The sequence below is a fragment of the Cariama cristata genome, unplaced genomic scaffold (assembly GCF_000690535.1).
Source record: "Cariama cristata isolate BGI_N322 unplaced genomic scaffold, ASM69053v1 scaffold9463, whole genome shotgun sequence".
NCBI classification, from domain to species: domain Eukaryota; kingdom Metazoa; phylum Chordata; class Aves; order Cariamiformes; family Cariamidae; genus Cariama; species Cariama cristata.
This window is the reverse complement of record NW_009607796.1, coordinates 22569-41956: the sequence shown is the minus strand read 5'-3', so window position 1 is coordinate 41956 and position 19388 is coordinate 22569. Positions and strand designations below refer to the sequence as shown.

Here is a 19388-nt window from a genome sequence, read left to right as displayed (position 1 = left end):
CCAGTATCACGTAATAAATCGGGGTCTCCTGCACTAATAGCAAGCTAAACAGAGCCATCTCCAAGTACTGGCTGCAAGAAGGAGGTCACATCCATTTGGATCAATCTAAAGCTCAAGGTTTTCAGTGGAGCTCTGCAGTGACTTAACTCTGAGCCCAAGTCAATGGCAACATTCCTCCAGTTTCAACAGACACAGAGTTAGGTCCAAACTGAGCACATCTGAAAATCCTGCCTCCAAATACTGATCATGGGACAGACTGTCCGCAGATACACTTGGTGCCTACTAAGTTCCTGGAATCTCAGAGTACTGAAGGGTATAGGATTATACTCCTAGCATACAAATAGAAAATAGTAAAAAACAGTGCCATTATCTTTACTAAAAGGTAGGGGTTTCTTAGCTTATGTCAACTTGATACAACCACAAATGCCATTTACCTGCAATTACAGTACCATAGTAGTTTGGTTTTTAAAAAAATAAAACCAAAACTTCTTGTTTTTAAAGCAAGCTTCCAAGTACTAACTTTTGGCACTAGCATTTCCCATGTAAAAATAACATGGTGGTTTTTGTTGCTAATCTACTTCTAACTTACAACTATAACCTTAAGGAATGGGAACTGGAGACTACTCTTGGGTGAAAGAAAGGACGGGTAGAGACTCTCTTAACAGTTTTGGCTCAGGCAGATAAATCTGAGTCCAGAACATCCCAGAGCTGGTCCAGAAGATGCTGGTAGATCACAGGTCAAAGCTCCACCATCCAATTGCTCTCCCATACCGGTCAGACTTTGACATAAAATTTGAAGGTACTCTTCTAGAGAAAAATTAAGATCATGTCCCTGGCCCACCCTTTAGAAAAAAAATATTTTATTTGATCAGGCTGATAAAAGCCCAGTTTCCAGTCTGGTAATGGGGAAAAGCAAATACAGACATGCAGTAAGAAAGAAAAAAACAACCTCCCAAACTGTAATAAACCCTACAAAGGAACGTGGGTGACATCAGCTTACTTTTTCTTGTCCTTGTCTTTCTTGGTTTGTTGAGAACCTGCCTGCTGAGCCTGTGACTGTAATAGCTGAGCTGCTGCCTTCTTCTTTTGAAAGTTGTTCAGCTCTTCTTCAAGTTCCTTCTTTTTGTCTTCCACTTTTTTCTTCTCTTCTTGGTGAGTCCTCTTTAGATGGTCAAACTTTTCGTGAAGCTGCCAGGACAGAGACAAGAAGAATTGGACGGGAAGAGAAGAATGTTTCAGGCTGATTACTGGTAACAATGCCTGAAGTGGTTCCTGCGGCACTGAGGCCTCACTGCGTTAATAACAAGTCATTGGCCTGTCCTAAGCATGCCTGCCTTTGTGAGAAAAGCCCTGCAATTAACACACACTTGCACACAGAGAAATGTAAGCTGCGGTAGGAATCTGGACCCTTCCAAACCCCCGTGTTCCATCCCTCATTGCTTCGTACCTGGTAGACTCTCTCATTCTCATGCAAATGAGCAAATCACACCCACAGAGGACATCACGGTAGGGCAGCTCTCAGAGCTCTGTCACGTCCCTCTACAACCAGGCTGAGTGGGACCTACTGCCCTCTGGGACGTCCTCAGCTACTTACTGAAAGTCTCCAGAAAGGTGCAACAGCTAAAGCACAGCATTGGCAGTACCATAGCCAGAGACCCTCTGCAAATCAACATGACTTTGAGTAGCAAACATATCCTCTCCTTTGGGTGGGACTGCAGAGGTGAGAGAGCAGAGAGAACTCCCACAGCACAGCAAGGCTGGCATTTCTGCGGGGTATGTAGCCGCAGCCACTCTTCTTGTCACACTGCAGCACCTCCCACTCACTCCACGGTATATATCCTCCTCCCGTTGTCCAAACCCAGGGAATGCTCCTGCTCCATTTTACAGACATGGAAAAAGTGGCAGAGGACTCATGTGATGGGTTCACACCCCAAATCCATGGCAGGACTGGGAACTGAGTTCCTATCTCCTTGAGACTGTTCACACACAGCAAGCACCTTTACAGGCTTGACGTTGCAATCTGGATGCTCACCTTCTCAGGGCTCTCTTGGAAAAGCCGCAGCCTAAACTCTCGCACACAGTCCTCTGAGTTACAATACACTTACATCTTTCTCTGCTTCCTTCAACTCTGCTTCCTTCTCCTTCACTCGCATGACAAACATTTGCCTCATTTCGTCCTCCTTCTTCTGGAGCTCGCCCAGGAATTCGTTCCTCTTTGCTTCATAAGTCTCTTGGAGACTGTTAAAAACACAGAAAAAACAAAGCGTTAGAGCTGTGTTCTACGCACAGTCATGAGTTTCCAGTCTTTGGTGATCTTACCACATTGCCGTGTCACAAAACATCCTCAGAGGTCCCCGACTACAACAGAGGCATGGTCACCGCCACCAAAATCAATCCTAGCTTGCTACATGGCAGCAGCGGAAGACAAACTGGCAAGGAAAACTCGAGCACGCTGCTGAGGATCCTGTAAATCACTTAGCGGGTAGGATGATTGTCCCCCAAAATAAACAGCCACTATGTAAGCATCTACAGCAGTCCCCCACGCTCACGTGCCCTGTGATCTGTTTGAGTCGCACCGACTCACTTCTCTCACTGTTGTCCTGAATCTCTCCATTTCAAGTGCAAGATTTGGGGAACAGACACGGGCATATCAGAGTGCAAAATCTGCCTTCATATAGTTCATCAGGCATGACACTGACACAGAGCAAAACTAATTTTCACTACTCATCACCAACGGATTCAGATCAGGGAGACCTTGGGAGACCTCTCTTTCTCCTTTAGCTGTCAAGGGAGGCTAAGCCTTTGCGAACAGGCAGCAGCGTTCCTCCTCCAAATAACCACGTTACTGGATTCCTTCATTCCTTTATGCCCCCTCTACTTCTTGGCACTCCTTTATTTCCCCAGCACTGAGATACCGCACCAAAGATTTGGGACACAAAATATTTTGTCCATGCACCTCTGAGATTTTTGGAGCCTCTTAGGAACTCTGGATGCCAAATTCCTCTTCATTTTATTCCTTAAATGGATTTGGGTATTTCAGCCATAATAATAGTGTGGGAATGATAACTATTTCCCTCAAGATGCTTTTTTGAAAATGCTTTTTATAATGAAAACTCCACTGATATCACACAGATATGTTACATCCATGCGCCTGAGGAACACATTAACCACTGGGCTAGTGGAACATCCTAATACCATTAAAGCCAAGTTTTTGCCTTTCCTAGCATGTGGTGGGGGTTTTGGCAGCTTTTTTGTCACTTGGTTTTGTTGACTGGGTTTTTTTTGGGGGTGGAGGTGTTGAGCTGGAGAACAAAACTTGACAGATAAACCCAAGTCTTGGGTTTAACCCTGCTAACTGATGGGCACTTCAGCTGCCTCCTAAAATACGCCACAAGCAGGATGCCCTGAGCTGCTCTTGCACAGCCCTGGCCACCCTGGAGGAATCGCACCATTCCAGCTAACCACACCAGCTTCCCACACACTGAAGCAAAAATGCTGATTCTAAAAATGACAAAAATCTGTGCATGGGAGAACAGGGCACAAGGCATCTTTGGATTCTTAACTAAATCAAGAACCAGACCACTCACAGCAGACAGATCAGGGGACCTGAATCAAAACCTCCCTAAAATTCAGTCTTGGATTTAATCCTCTGACTGTGGACACTGAAACTGAAATTCATAAACCCTCCTGAAGGGTCTGGCTAGAGCTTAGGAAAAGCCCGAGGGCAGATTAGCCTTCGCTGCTCACCTGAAACTGCAGTTAGTGACACACTATACTAGGGAGCAGCAGAGTCTTACGGACCAAACCAGAAAACCGCACGCTGCGCATCACATCCTGCACTGCTCCCAATTTCTTGCAAAGCTCTTTTCCAAGAACACAATGCTGGGTGATGGGCAAGCAGGAAAAGGCTGGCAGGAGCTTGCTATTTAATTGTCCCAGGTTCAATGCTAACCCCAGCTTCAAGCGCAAAAACTTACCACTAACCTAAAGCTAGCAAGCTTAATTCCCTACTGGAGTGACTCTGACTTCTCAGAGAAACTGGCCTGGCAACTCCAGGCTGCATGTGAAATAAACTCCCGACAGCCCTAAGGAACAGCAGTCCAAACCAACCGGGAGCCCTGCAGCTTCTCACAAAGATGACAAGGGAATTTGCTTTTTAAGTATACAAACCTATGAACCTAGATTACAAGAGCAACTCGATTCCCCAACACACACCCACACACTGAATGATGCCCTTGCAAATAATACTCTTAAAAAAAAGTATTTGGAGAAAATTATCCAGAGCAGCAGAGAAACCAGTCCACAACAGAGGGAGGACAGCAGAAGGGTCTCTGGGCAACAGAGGACCCCATCTCACAGAGCAGATGCCTGTGGAGGCACTGGTGCTCCCTCCTCACCTCCCGCGGCTTGGACGAGCGGTGGGGCTCTGCCAGCAAGGTGGGTCCCACAACCAGCGCCAGCCTCCCTTCGCCACACCTCGCACAAGCCCCTACACAGCACCAGTGCTTTGCCGCAGTCTTCTGCCCGGCTCGTGCACAGTTGTACAAAAGGCTCCCTGCTCCCGGCTGATGCAAACCGGCTGAAGAGCGGCGGTCCCGGTGGCTCGCAGGGCCCAGACCCAGGGGAAAGGCACGCTTTTGATCCCTGGTCTCAGAAGGAAGAACAGAGGGAACCAAACCTACTGTTTTCCTCATTTCAGATATCCAGCTGCCTCAGCCAAACAGCTTGGGATCATGGGTTTTGTTTGTTTATTGGAGGGAGGAGGCACCCAGAGCAAACTGTTCTGAACTAGCACGTACCAGATGGAGAAATTCTGTACATTTTCATTTCCTTTCTACTTATAGCTTGGTCAAAAGAGGCCTCGTGTACAGGAAGCAATGGAAATTCCTCAGATTCCTCAAAGGGAAGGGCTGAGCCCATCTTAAGCCATTGCTCTCCAGAAAGGAAATCCAATAAAGCTTCACACTTGGCCTTAGTAACAGAACTGGGCTCGACCGCTTCCACAGAGTTTCTGTGCTGCAAAAGAAACGCAGCTGCATAAACTCAGCAAGTCACAAATAAAACCCTCAACCGATGCAAACTCCGTGTCGTAGCGCAGACCTTGGTCGGCTCACCGTGGAGTGCTGTTTTCCAGAAACACGAACACAAGGCCCCCACTCTGCCTTTTGCTCTGAAGCTCACCTTGCTTTCCCCTGTAGAGGATCAGGGATGAACCATGTCCGTGGTTACGTGCACAAGCCAGCTGCGCGGCTGCCATCTCCGGGATGGGCACACCAATTCCTGACGTGCACGTGTGTTACGGGGGTAAACCCACACTGATGCACACTTACTTCTGACTGCCTTCCCCTGGGGCGGAGAGGAGCGTGGGATGCTGCTAAGGCAGCGGGTGCCATTATTGGGGAAAAGTTGGGGAGGAATGGGAAACAGGAAATGAAAGGAGAAAACAAGCACTCCCTCCCCAATTCCCACACAGCTGTTGGCCCTGGCTAATGGCTTGGGCTTCAGACCAATAAAGCTGTCTGACAGCACAAACTCTGTATCCCTTAATAAGCCAAACGTCAAGCATGGGACCGTGGCACCCTCTTCACAGCACACCTTGGACCAGCTGTGAAAAGCTCTAGGAGGGTCAACAAGAACATTTATCCCAGGATCTCCCCTTTGATAACCAGTTACACCTCATGTCTTGAGTCACCTTCAACTCAGCATGGACACGGCTGCACTTTTCACGCCCAGCAATTGTACGCAGCCCTGACGTGCAGCAGAGCGAGCTAGCTGCAACACACAGTCGAGTCTGCAGTGGAGGAAAGGGGCCACTAACGTATCAGCTAACTTCTCAAAACCTGCCCTCCTCCAAGGACAAAATGCATCAGGAGGCACTTCTGAAGTGATAAACTCGTCATTCAGACTCACTCAAGTCTGTGAAGCTCATAGCGCAGCCAGCAGGAAGACGAGCATAACCTTCACTTAAGACTGGACAGTTTAGAGGTTTTTAGGAAAGCAAGAGCAAGGGTGGAGGGGGTGGGGAATCAACTTCCCAATCCCAAAATGAGATTCTCCCAGCTTCAAAAAATGACAAGTCAACAATGTGGACAGTTAACTGATGTTAACTGTTCCCAACCAGACAGGCCTACAAGCCCTGATTGCATGCTGCCACCAACTCTCTCCCTGCATCGTACAAAAAGATGCCCCCTCCCATGGTGCTGAGGACACAAAGAAACCAGGAGGCAGCAGCGATCCTCACGGCAGGCTCTGCACTACAGCAGCCTCTGGGCCACGTACAGCGAGGGACAGTTTCAAACGCAGACAGTAAAATCAGCCTGAAGAGTCCAGTAAGGAACTGCTCTCCACACTGAGGGAGAGGAGCAGCATTTGGACATCCATCCTTTCAACACTTCTTACCTGCCAGCCAGTCCTAACAGGTAGGAGATGGACTGAAAGGCACACACTGGTGAGTGAGGGCCAGCAGCTTATGTGTGACATGGCAGAACAAGGGATGCTCAGAGAAGGGTGAAAAAAACCTGATGCAACTTCAGCAAAAGGGTGCAGGCAGATCCACAGGCTTGTGCTTCTTCCTCCTAAACTTTCCAGGCTGATCTGAAATGGGTCATATTCTGCCCTCAAAGCACATCACCTTCAAGCACCCTGGTGACGTTTTGCAGGCTCTAGAAAGCCTGCACGGCCCTGCTGCAGGGTTGCAGACATTTGCAATGTGTTAAGGCAAGAATTGGCTTTCTCAGCCACCTGAGCTTTTCCTGCGCTTCCCCTGTACAAATCCTAGGCTCCGAGGGCAAGATCCCATTGCACAAGCTCTTCCTCCCCAGCCACACTTTAGGTCTCAGCTGCTCTAAGTGATCATGGCTATTCCATCCCTGGTTCTTGCAAACATCAGCAACCCCAAAACCTCCAAACTCTCTGGCTGTACAAGGTCAAAGATACGTTTTCCTACCTGAAAGGCTTGCTGTCTGGATCCGTGTCCTTGAATCCCATTTCTTCGAGTTTGCAGCGCCTGTACAGCTCATAGTGCCGGGTGTGCGTCTGCTCTCTCAAGTCCTCCATGTTCACTCGGATCAGCATTTCCCGCAGCTTCACAAAGTCACAGTGGTTTTCATTTTCAACTGCAAAAAAGACAGACCATCTACACAGAGAACGCCAAACCCAGGAGCCAGGTCCCTCCCTTCTGTGGACCTGGGCCTGAGAGTTTTTCAGGCACGCAGGCAGAACTCCGCGTCAGCCCGCACCACAATGCCTTGCCGAACTGGGGCTGAAACCATACCACAACACACGGGCACCAGTTCGAGGCCTTTCACTGGCTTTGCAAGATCTCTGTGTTGCCCATCTGTCACACAGCTCCCGTCTCTCCGTGCATTTCTGCACCAGCACGGTGACGATCCATTTGCACACAGGATTTCACTTCCCACTCAAATCCACTCCAAATCCAAGTCACTGAGAGGGGCCCAGGTGGGCAACAAAGTCCCAGTTTGTAGGAGTGGTGACAGAAAAGGCTATGAGAAGACCCCACCAGAGAAGCTGTACCCTTTCCATGCCAGCTAACCTTACGAAGGAGCCCTAAGCCCCTGCTCCTGGCGCTGAAGGGAGGCAGCACGCAGAGCACAACCTGGCTTCCCCAACAACATCTATGCCGAGTGGGGTCTGTGTGCCATGGGCAGCCCCGGGGCGAGCAAACTGTTCAGTCTGCCCAGGGCCTGGGGCCGGAGGGCTGTGTGCTTCGTGTGCGGGCAAACAGTTTGGGTCTGCTTAAAGCTGAGGGGTGGAAGTTCTTGCTTTACGATGCAACAGCAAGCAGCAGGCATCTCTGCTGCTAACAGAGGACTCCGCATCATGCCTCCAGGGACCCAGTGAAGCTCTCCAGCTGCTCCCCTTCAGACCAAAGCAGCTGTCTCTGCAAAGGGGCAGCTCAGGGCCAGATCTTCAAAGTCTCTCTGGTACCCAGCAAAATCTCTTTGACTATCTGGTCCTAGTTTCCTGGGAACAGCAAGAACCCAGCAGGATACGTGTCAAGTCCAAGACTTCCCAAACATATCAACTTCTTTCGTAATTGTGAGCTATTCCCAGTATTATCCTCTGGCATACACAGCTGAAGACAATAAGTCTGAAGCTGCTTCAGGGTCAGCTTGTATTACCAAGAAAAAAAAAAACTCAGTGAGTTTTGCAGAACAGCTCTGCGAATGTTCCCCTGCAGCTTGCTGGGCCATCCTCCAAGGGGATACACAGCCGAAGCCACAAGCAGACCACCACCGTCTCAACCCTGTACTTCTCGGCACTGGCTGGGAAAGCAAGGACCAGCCCTATCTTGGCAGCTTCAGTACAGCCTGGGTTGCAAACACAGCCCTGGCCAAACTCTGCTCTCCAACAGAAAGGAGCTTTTGGTTGCCTTTATGGAGGGTTGCATACTGAAGCTGCATGTTCACAGCTGAGGATACCAGGACAAGACACAGCAAGCAGTCAGCGTTGAGTTAGTTCTGCTCCCGCTTCAAGCTGAGAGGGCAGAGCACCTGCTGACCGCCCCAGAAAGTCCCCCAGCTACGTGTCTGCATTCAGGCTTGTGTGCAAGGTCCACACTGAACCAACTCGGTTGTCCAAGCCTTCCCTGTTGCTCATGCTTTTTTTGCTGGCAGAAAAGCATAAGGAACAGAGAATGGAGATTTAAGTTTTTATTTTTCAAGGCTGTTATTTAGCATCCCCTAGTAACCTTAGCCTGCCCTTTCCCAAAGCCGACGGTTAGGCTGACACCACCAGCCTCCCACCAAACCTCCTCCATGTCTAGATCTGGGTTGCAAAGCCCTGATTTTAAGTAGAAGTCTTAGAGCTGTGATCTTGCTTTCTCAAGACAGAGTTTGATAAGGACCATCCAGAGATTAACGCATCTTTCATCACAAAGAGACAGGATGACAGGTCTTATTTGTGCTTTCGGTAACATACCCTGCACAACACCCCAGGGGTACTGCCTGGCTTTTGCCATCTTATTGCCGATCTTCACTTCTTCAGTGCTGCCAACTACAGCAAAAGGAAGGTGGACCTACAAAAGGAAAGGGACAATAAGGTTAGGGATTTCCTTTGTTGCCTTGCCAGGGATTGTTTCTGAAGAAAGCTGTTTACTGGGGCAGCTGTGCTGGATTTAAAGTTGCTTAAATGCCTTTGCAATTCATCTGGTGTTTTAGAAAGAGCAACCGGACGGTCCGGATGAAAAACCTGTTCAGACTTAAAGTGCAAAATCCTGAAGTTCTAAAAAATACAAAGGATGTACATATTTTTTGTGTAAGTACAACGTCTGACTACCTTAAGCATAGAAGTAGTCTTACAAACTGGAATTGAATTTGAACATTGAGAAAAAATAACTGTCAAACAATATAAAAAGAAAACAAAGTACATCCTCCCAAGTAAGGTAGACTAAAAATTCAGGGGGTTTCTGCTGCTAGAAATAACTGCTAATGCTTCCTCTTAAAAAGGGCAAAGCTGTGAGCAAGGGGAAGAGCGGAGCTGACCCAGCCCTGGGCTGACACGTCTGAGTCACCGAGGTCTACCCCGTTCCCAGTCTGTCGGCGGGTGTGGTAGCTACCATCTGGGATCTGCTCCCAGAAGCGTGGCCGCTGCCAGGAGGGAGCTCGCCTCTGCCGCCAGCCCAGCCCTGCCACGCTCTCCCCGCCTTAACAGCATCCCGAAGGGCTGGGCGCAAGCTCTGGGAGAGGGTGCTGTGTCCGCCAAGCCGTGGTCACAGCCTGGGTGGGAGGGGAAGAAGCCAAGTGCCAGAGGAGATGTGATTAACTGGCAAAGAAGTTTCCCAGCAGCCAGGCTGCCCCAGAGGAAGGCAAAACACACACTGCTCATGCTGCACCCTGCCAGAGCTATGTCCCTTCTCCGTGCCAGCTTCTCCCTCCTGAGAACACAACATGGACAGGGAAAAGAGGCAATATGGAGGTTTGGAGAGAATCTGATATCCAGCTGGATGTGACAATTGCCCATCTACAAGCAGTTGTGCAGGGAAACTCACAAAAACCTTCAAGTTGCAAGGAAATAGCTTCATCTTGATGCCTCTGTTCCCTGTAAAAACACAGATAACTCAAACTTGTCCTTGGCACTTGCTTTGGGGCTGGCATGTCCTCTTGGGTGTTACAAGCCCTGCTAAAGCCACCCAAGGGCCCTGTGGGCACAGCTGTGATGCACATCACCACCAGAAACCCCGAGCTCAGGTTCTTCCCCTTGCGCTCCAAGTCAGGCCCATGGGAAACAGTCATTTCCCTCTGTAAAGCCCACTAAAACCCTAGCCCGACTTGCCCTCAAATCCCACCCCTATCGCTAGAGGAAAGGGAAAAGAGGTGAAAGCCAGAGCCCTTGCTGCTGATGGCTGCAGGCCCTGCCAAGAGCTGGAACATCGATGATGGTGCCCCCGCTCTCACCGGAAAGCGAAACAAAGGCAGAAGTGAATCAACCCCCCCTAAGCAACAAGTGGCCGTTTGGGACAGGAAACCCAAACCCGAGCCCTTTGCCCTGACCACGCCGGGGCCCTGCCTCCCATCCTCTTCCTTTCCCAAGACGGGAATACTGCAACAGGGGAAGGATATGAAAAAAAGGCTCAGAGGAGAATCATTTGTTAGACAATGAAGCATATCAGGCCAGGCAGCCCACATGTGACAGGTATCTCCAGCTTCAAAAGCCTTCTGGCCAGCCTGGTATCTGTGCTTAGACTGCAGTTTTAAAGCCAAAAGAAACATGGCACAATGTGCCCTACCATCAAGGATGGGGCCATGCAAACCAAGGCAAGCAAACACCCGCCCCCCCCAAAAAAAAACCCCAACATACACTCATTGTGGCATTTATCTCAGCCACTGTCTCTTCATCTGTCGGGAACTGGTAGATCTGGACGCCGTTGCTGACCAGCTCGCTCATGATTTTACTCTTGAACTTGTGCAACTCGTTTTTTGCAATGGTGTCAGCCTTGGCAATGATCGGGATAATGTTCACCTGCAAGACAAAGACAGCACAGCACCTCTACAGACAGGACTGCCCATGTTGTGTCACCGGGAGAGGAGGGAGAGCAGCACGCATCCCCCAGCAATGGCCCTGTAAGTGCCACCAGCCGCCACCCCCCCAGCAGAAGACCTTCCCCGGGGCTGTGCCAGCAGCACCGCTGCCTTGGGCAAGAGTTTCAGGTGGCAGCAATGATGGCCTTGGAAAGAAGTTAAATGCAATTTGGCAACATGGTATTTCCTGTCCTGTCGTATTCCCCTCCTCATCCCAACTGGCTGGACAGGAAATGCTGTCATAGACTATTACAAGATTTTTCGGAAAGAAAAAAAAAGGAAATTACCATCTAGGCACTTCTCCATGCCACAGCAGGCTGGATTACTGCAAGAGACCCAGTCAGACAACAGCCTCTCGTGGGTGTTGTTATGAGGGACACACGGGCAGGCAGCAGTGCTGGCGTTACCCCACTGGAGGTGGAAGCAGATGGTCCACCTGGGGTGGTCCAGCTGGGTACCAGCCACGCGACACACAGCGTGGGGTTGGCACTAACACGGGCACGCTTCCTCCGCCTGTGTGCCCTCACGTGCTCCCACACACCGTTGTACCACAGGACTAGGGTCGGTTTTGCCCTGCACAGCTCTCAGACAATCATCTGAGAGAACTGCATGATGGGGTTAACACAGAAATGAAAGATAAGTCACCGACTCTCTGCCCTAGACAGGCTGTTTGCCACCCTGCTGCCAGCACGGCCAACAGCTACAGCATCCAGGAGCCGAGGGGAGACAGCACGGTACCCTCGGTGCAGCTGAACAGATCGATGCACAGCGAGCACCGCACAAGAATCTGCTTTGCTGAGAGCAAGCGAGAATGCATGAGGAGGAATCCTGCTTGCTTTCCCTTTCTGCTCCCTCCAGACAGACAATTTCCACTTTTGATCTCGCAGAACTTGCTCTTCCTTGCAGCAGCAGGCAGAAGTTGTAGGGAGGAAGATGTTGATATTGACCTATATGAAGGGATTTTAACTACAGTGCTTGAAAATCCTCTTACATTACATCACTTAATTCTGTTCAGAGGATGGCCTGGCATTACTAAATCCCCCTTTGCCAAAAGACAGAACATGAATGCCAATTAGCTCACTTTGGATAAATCTCCAGAACCCTATTTTAAGTTGAATAGAGCGGGGATCCTTCTCCATCACTGCATAAAACCCAATCAACAGGTTGCTCTAGGAAATAAAGAGTCATCATCATCATTTATCTTCTGCAGAATCAGGATCCAATGAGCCAAAGACACAAGGTGGACTGATTTAAATTGCTTAATCATGATGTAAAGAAGCATGGAGAAAGCCCAGTTTAAATACTCACGGTTTACATTTGTACCTTGGTTATTTTTCCTAAAGAAAAGAGATGGAATCTTCTTGCAAGTATCTAGTAAAACACTGTGATTTAAACACAGCTCGGTTCCCATTCTTGCTAGTCAGGAGGGTAACGGAAAAAGCACATGCTGAGTAACATATTTATTCAGATTCTTCTTGTGTATCAGATCATGGTTAGAATAACACGATGTTTGCTGTAGAAGATCCAATCACTGTTTGTGTGTAGCTGGACACAGTCAGAGCATGCAGACGCAGCATTTTGATTTGTTTTTCACTGATTAGTAAGATGACCTAAGTGGTTTAGATGTACTTCTCATCTCACACACACTTACCAAATCAGGTTTTGTACCAAAACCTAATTAATCTGCTGGACGAAGTGAAATAGTGATGGCAACCATGTCTTTGAGCGCTAGAACTAGCAGAGTTCAACTTCAACCTCTCATTTTTATTTATGGATTTAAAGAGGAAAACACACTTCTCTCTCAACAGCCAACTGATCTTTCACTTTTGAACAACGCTATCACTGAACTTGGCCGAGTTAACCCACAGCAAAGCAAAACCAACAGTGGTCTCCTCACACATCCTCAAAAATACAATCTTCCACTCTGATTGCTAATTTTACAGCACAGCTGGGGAGCAAGCAGCCAAGTTTCCTAACCCGAGATGGGACTGGAAGAGGGGAGGAGCCTAAACTCTTAATAAATCTCTGCAGCATATGAATCAGTGAATAATGACCCACTCCAGCAGCTAGCCTAAGGTACTAAAGTTTTCACACAGTATTTTTCCGAGCAAGTTTAACGAAGCCTGTGGCAAGACCACAAAAGCACTAGCAGGGCCATGCGAGGGTCATAACACGAGCAGCAAGTACCTTACTGTCGAGCTTCTTCATGGTGACCAAGTCTAGGGACTTCAGCGAGTGTCCGGTTGGCGCAATGAAATATAGGCAGGCGTGAATTCTGGTGTCGTGGTAATTGAACAGGGATCGTTTGATCTTCAGCTCTTCTTGCAAGTAGGCTTCAAACTGCGCATCGATATATTCTACTATAGGCTTGTAGCTGAAGAGAGAAAACACGGCACAGAGAAAACCAGGGCATTCACTGCTGGGACAACACAGGCCACTGATCAGTGCTCAGGAAGCTTCGTGGGTGCTCTGTCCATTAAGGGACAAGCGGTCCTCTTGGGACCCTCCCCGCCCAGCCTAGAGTCCCTCCTTAGCAAGGGGGGGTTTCCATCTGGTGCACAGGGAGGGTACGATGGCCGTATTAGCAAGAGAAAGCAGCAGAGACCCTGGGCTTTAGGTGCATGGAAGCCAACCCTCCAGAGGGAGCTGGCATTACTGCAATGAGGGAAGGTATGGCTCTAACATACAGGAAATACATTAATTAGCGTATCAGCCATGATCACAGAATGACTAGTTTTAACACTATGGCAAAAGTCCATGTGGATGGACACAAGGGATCACATACGCTACCCAGAGTATGTACTTCATGCACGCAACACGAAAATCAGCACCTAGGTACAACACTGCAGTAAAACCCACTTCAACTTGAACATTGCAGGATGGTGCAAACAGGAACTACAATCCGAGTTCCAGCTCCCTGAAAGATGCAATGTAATTGCCATTTGAACTCATGTTTTCAAATATTTACATGTTTCAACACAAGCAAAGACTTCAACTAAGCTGCACAGAGACAAGGAGGGCAGAAAGAGAGTTTCAGTTCTGTAGCCTAGTTGACCTGTTTGTTCTTCACTTCAGTTTGTCACTGGTACCTGTCCCACGGGGCGAGCGCTGCTAGCTGCCACGCCTGCATCAGAAACACCCCCGGGGAACGAGGGACCTACTCCCCACACGGGGTCAGGCCCTTCTGATCTCAGAGCACATCAGCGCAAGGATTCCTTCTCCTGACAGAAATAAATTTACCTGTCATCTTTGTTAATTTGATCACCAAATCCAACTGTGTCAACAATAGTCAGCTTCAGACGGACATTACTCTCCTGGAGCTCGTAACTCCTGGCTTTCAACCTCACGCCAGGCTCGTTGTGTGTCGCAGGCTCACTTTCAAACTTGGTATTGAACAGAGTATCCATCAATGTCGACTTGCCGATGCCAGTCTCGCCTGAGCAGACAAAAGTTACATTAGTGTGGTCCGATTGCTTTTCCTCATCTCATTCTCAGGCACGTTTGCCAGGCTAAGGAGTTACTCCACTTGGGAAGCAGTGGAATTAGGCTACCTGCACATGGCAAAGCAAAATAATCCCTGCAGGAACAGATGTCTTTTGAGACAGTCTCCATCTTTACCAATCCCCCAGGACTGAACCAGGGACTCTGTGGACACTGGGAGGTGACCGCAGCTCTGGCTTCTGCTGCTGGGCTCCGACTAATTTCCTCCGCAGGTCGCTCTGCTCGCTCTCTGCGGCGCACCTTGCAGACATACCCGATCAAAGCACCACACGCTGGGGGTGCGAATCTGAAAGGAGGCCGTGCTATGCAAAAGCCGCCACTCTGACAGACACCAAGATAAACCAAATGCCTTCAGAGCTCAAAGTCATCACCCAGAGGTGAAGAGCTAGGCTGCTGTGCTGGGAGGGCAAGAGAAATTTGTGGGCTGGGTTTTCAAGGGAGGTGTACCACAATCACAGGCAAGGACACCGCAAGGGGTATCACCAGAGATACTAAGCACCGCTGACCTCAGGGATTTTTTGTTATTTTGGGGAAGGAGAAGGGCTTATTTCCCCTCCCCACACACACAGAGGCACACAGCCTTTTCCAGTAATACTGCTGTTAACGTTTCCCACGGGAAATGGAGGAATTGGAGAGAATGGGTTTAGGTTGATGAGAGTCTCTGAAGAGAAAGTACTAAACTGGAAGGAAGGGTGGAAAAAACAGATATGGAAAAAAAATTAAAAATAAAGCCATGAAACAGTTTGAAGAACAGTTACTTAGACATTTGCCGAGTGAGCCCCCCTCCTCGGAGAAGGGAAAGGACTCCTCCCATTATGAGCCAGCAAATGCCTGCTGCTGTTAGAACCCTGTTACCGGACTTGCTACACTGGCAGTGCAAGAGACAAATCATCGTCCCTTTCCCATAAAAGCATTTGCTTCCAGCAGTCTTCAGGGGTTGCCTGTGGTTTTTACATTGGCATGACCTGACCGGTGATGCAGGCTCCCTCCTGCCTGATGGCACAAAGAGCCCAACCTCCCCACCTTGCAAGCAACATCTGTATTCAGGCGACAGGAAGCTGTTCTTACTTAACAAATACTTCATTCTCTTTCTAATAGCGCAGGCTAAGTCCGCCTTCTGATATAACTTTCTTTACAGAAGGAAGTGGTAAATTCTCTCAATTCTGAGTCTGATTCCCAAGGAGATATCGGATTCTCTACATGTTTTTATGCCTTTTTTTTGAGCTCGGTTTCTGTTCCTTTTTCAAGAGGATCACAAAAAACCCATAATGCAACTTGGACAACGAAAAACTGAGACAGAGAAATACATTAAAAGTTTCAAAAAAATCTAGAGTAGCACACTGCTTAAATACCAACTTTTAAAACTATTACAGGTTCACTAATCCCCAGGCAATTAGTAACATGGATAAAAGCATTAGCCTAAATCTCATTTTTAAGTCAAAAGTGTTTGCTTAGCAATTATGCTCTCAAACTGCTACTGCTACCCATGCTGTGAGCAGGGGGTGGGCTCAGGTAATGTCCTGAAGTTGTTCCAACTGGAGAGATGCTGGGATTCGGGACAGACCTCCTGGACTGCAGCGTGCAGCTCTGGCATTTGCAGGTTGGGCTGGCCAGAGGGTCCTATCCCAACCTCCTAAACCCCCAAAACCTTAAGTAGAAGTGGGTAACAGAAAAGCAATGCAAAGTATCAGGTGGGAGAGGAGAGTCTGCATCTGGGATTGCCCTCAAGCATCACTCTGGGCTGTATGCAGCTCTCCTAGCATGAACATCTCTCTCAAAACATGCAAAACCCTCACTTAGAAGATCTCGGAAAACCGTATAGTATTTGTGTCCACAGAAACAAATACCATTACTCAGCAACCGCCTGTTGCTCCGTGATACTCAACAGTTCATTTTGCTGGCTTTGACTTTGACCATTTTCATGCTAGGCTCAGGGAAGTAAGTGCTTACGTACAGCCCAGTTAAATAAGCGAGCAGAGAGATGCTTGTCACAGCATTCCTACCCTGGGAAGCTGCAGGACATAAAGCAAGCTTTCAAAAAAGAATGAACAAATGAAAGAGGGGGAATACAGAAAATATACGTGACATTATAGCTCAAAATCTAGGCTCACGTAGAGCGCAACCCACATGAAAAGATCAGTCCTAAACCGATGGCACAGACAGTTAATCTCTGAAGTGATATTTTAGTGAGCTCCTGATGTGAACGCAGTGCTGCTGCATGCTGTGCTAGACGGGCTTCACAGCGTTTTATCCACGCACACCACAATTAAAAGTCTCTCATTACAATGCCAGAGTTAATTGTCCTTTCTCAAAACAAAATTTCAAAAGCGGTGGGTTTTTTGTTTGGGGTTTTTTGTTTGTTTGTTTTTGTTTTTTTTTTTTTTTTAAGGGGGGGATTTCTATTCCTTGGACAACGGCAGCAATTTGTGTCTAATTTTAATTTGGGGTGAAAAATGGTTGATCAGTACGTTTTACAAGAGAAAAGAGTTGGACCAAATTGCTATGTTAATGGAGACATAGCAAGTCATGCTAAGAGAGGAATATTTACTGCAAGAGAAAAAGGCAGTTAATTTATGCCATTTTGATCAACAAGCTGCCTGCTAATCGGGCTGTTCCCTGCTGAATTTTAAATGGTTTCATGCTGCTAGGAGAGCCACGTGAGGGTTGGTAGCTCGAGTGTGCACAAGTACAACTCTTCTCTTATCTTGTTCTTTGACATGCAAAGCTACAGAGAGGAGTCTAGTTTGTTTGCCAGATTTCTTTTCAGACTGCTCACCCCACACTACAGACAGAAATTCTCAACTTGCTGTAGAAAAAAAAAAATCACAGTCAGAGGGTTATGGGCTTTTTCCAGTTGGTTAACGTAACTCATTAGAAGGGACAATACTCCCTTCTTGCAGGCTTAAATGAACAACGAATGGAAAGACGATGTTTGTAGACTGCTCTGCCAAACTAAGTGTAAAACCCACCATTTTCATCAATTTACAGAACCACATTCTGGGGGCATCTTGAAGAGGTCCACCAACAGGTCAAAGCTGTTTTGGCACACAGCTCCCCAGGGCTGAGCCATGGACACTGTGCAAGAGTACCAAGACAGCAGGTCTCTCTCTCCAGCCAAGAGAGGAAGTTGCATCCCCGCATTTCACCCTCTGAACAATTTGGGAAAAGTAACACAGCAATTCAGGCTATGAAACCAACTTGGAGCACCCAGGTTAAATACAGCAGAGAACAGGTGACAGGCTTTGTTCTCAAGTACATCATTTGGAGACTAAAAATGGCACCGTTTCCAACTGGAGAAACTAAGAATATAACGAGACAGGCAGGCAAAGCCTGGAAGGGAAGGAATGCAATTTCTGAGAAACTGCCTCCACGTCCAACCCAGAGAAAGGCAGATTGAAGTTAGCGTTCTTTTAAAAATACATTTAGTTCCCAAGTTAGCTCAGTTTCCTTATAGGCAGCCCTTGGGGAAAGTAGAACCACAGGATGATCAAAAAGGTAGATTTTAACAGCTAGAAATGTCCATGTTTTGACTGAGTGGACAGGGTAGAGAAAAGGAAAAGAGGGATACTGGATTTTAACCCTGGAGCAGCTCTGGGAAGAAACTGTCACTTCCCTGGCATTATGGTCCCCACTGGCTCAGATGTCCCCCTTGGCAGGAGGGAGAAGGTGCGAATTTGTGGATACGCATGCACCCCTTGGCGTGAGCTGACCGCCCCACGGCGCAGGGGGACTTACCCACGCAGAGGATGTTGAAGCAGAAGCCCTGCGATGTTGACTTGTTGACCAGCTGATCAGGGAGGCTGTCAAAGCCCACATGGCCGGAGAGGGACAGGTTCCTAAGGTCATCGCTCTGTAAGACCAAGAAGAAAGGCATTTAACAGGGTTGCAACACCCCATCAGGGAAGAAGGTTGTGCCTAGTCCTGTCAGAACTGTGCAATGATACAGGAGTTTTCGGGACACACGATCTTTCTGTCTTAGGTTTGCCTCCCAAACATGCTCTCCTTTTACTTCTATCCAGTTTCCCGCTGCTGGGCTCAACAGATAAAACGTCCCCAGCCCCAAGGCATGCAAACACCAACAGACTGTTTCTCCATGCCTGCGACTAACAAACCATGATTCAGCACCAGTTTGCAACACCCAAACATTGTTTCCGAGGCCTGAGCATCACATATCCCTAGGGTAACCCAAAGTTTCAGGCAAATGTCTAGAGGAGACACAGTGAAACATGGTCACAGCTGCAAGCAGACCAATTCCTGTTTAATTGGGTGAAGCCGCTGACTCTGCCTCCTTCGTGTCCATGGTACAGCTCTAGGGCAGCAACCAGCCAACCTCCCCTTTCAACGCTCCCCCAGCAGCGTGGGAGCTTCCCCCAACCACCCGGTGAGGCCAGCGCTCCCAAACAGCACACGAAGGAGTGACACAGGTTGTGACGTGGTCCTGGTTGCAACTCCAAAATCTGGTCCTGACAGAAACCCGTGTGGGTAAGCAGAGAGCCAAGCCTGTGCTCTCCTTGGCTCAGTCTGCCAACGGGACGGAGCAGCTCAGACTTGCTCTGTCCTCCCAGCGGTACAAGGGAAACGCCAACACTCTCGCCCTTTTGCTGCAACCCTTTGGCATGGCCGCAGCAGGACACGGCTTCGATAGCAACACTGCCTCTAAAGCCGGCTACATCTCTTTCCAGCTTCTACAGGCCTTGACCAGAAGGGGAAAAAAACGTGTGTGTTGCTCTTTGGATGCTCTGGTTTACAAATAACCCATCGGACATGGGGTGAGAAAGCAGGGCACCGCTCCCGGTGTTTCCTGCGCGACCCACAAAGCCCACCGCCCTGTCCCTCCACGCCTTCAGC

The 19388-nt window shown here is 48.6% G+C and overlaps 1 protein-coding gene across 1 annotated transcript in view; it reads right to left on the bottom strand.

Moving 5' to 3' along the window:
* Nucleotides 1-501: 501 nt before the first annotated feature.
* SEPT11 (septin 11) overlaps nt 502-19388 on the bottom strand; it is a 23727-nt gene continuing 4840 nt past the window's right edge. The window contains exons 2-9 of the mRNA XM_009696876.1: nt 18276-18381; nt 14280-14475; nt 13227-13413; nt 10819-10980; nt 8941-9037; nt 6947-7115; nt 2106-2238; nt 502-1188 (exon numbers count right to left, since the gene is read on the bottom strand). Of these exons, the coding sequence (XP_009695178.1) occupies nt 997-1188; nt 2106-2238; nt 6947-7115; nt 8941-9037; nt 10819-10980; nt 13227-13413; nt 14280-14475; nt 18276-18381 (1242 nt within the window). The 3' untranslated portion in view covers nt 502-996. The remainder of the gene's footprint in view (nt 1189-2105; nt 2239-6946; nt 7116-8940; nt 9038-10818; nt 10981-13226; nt 13414-14279; nt 14476-18275; nt 18382-19388) is intronic.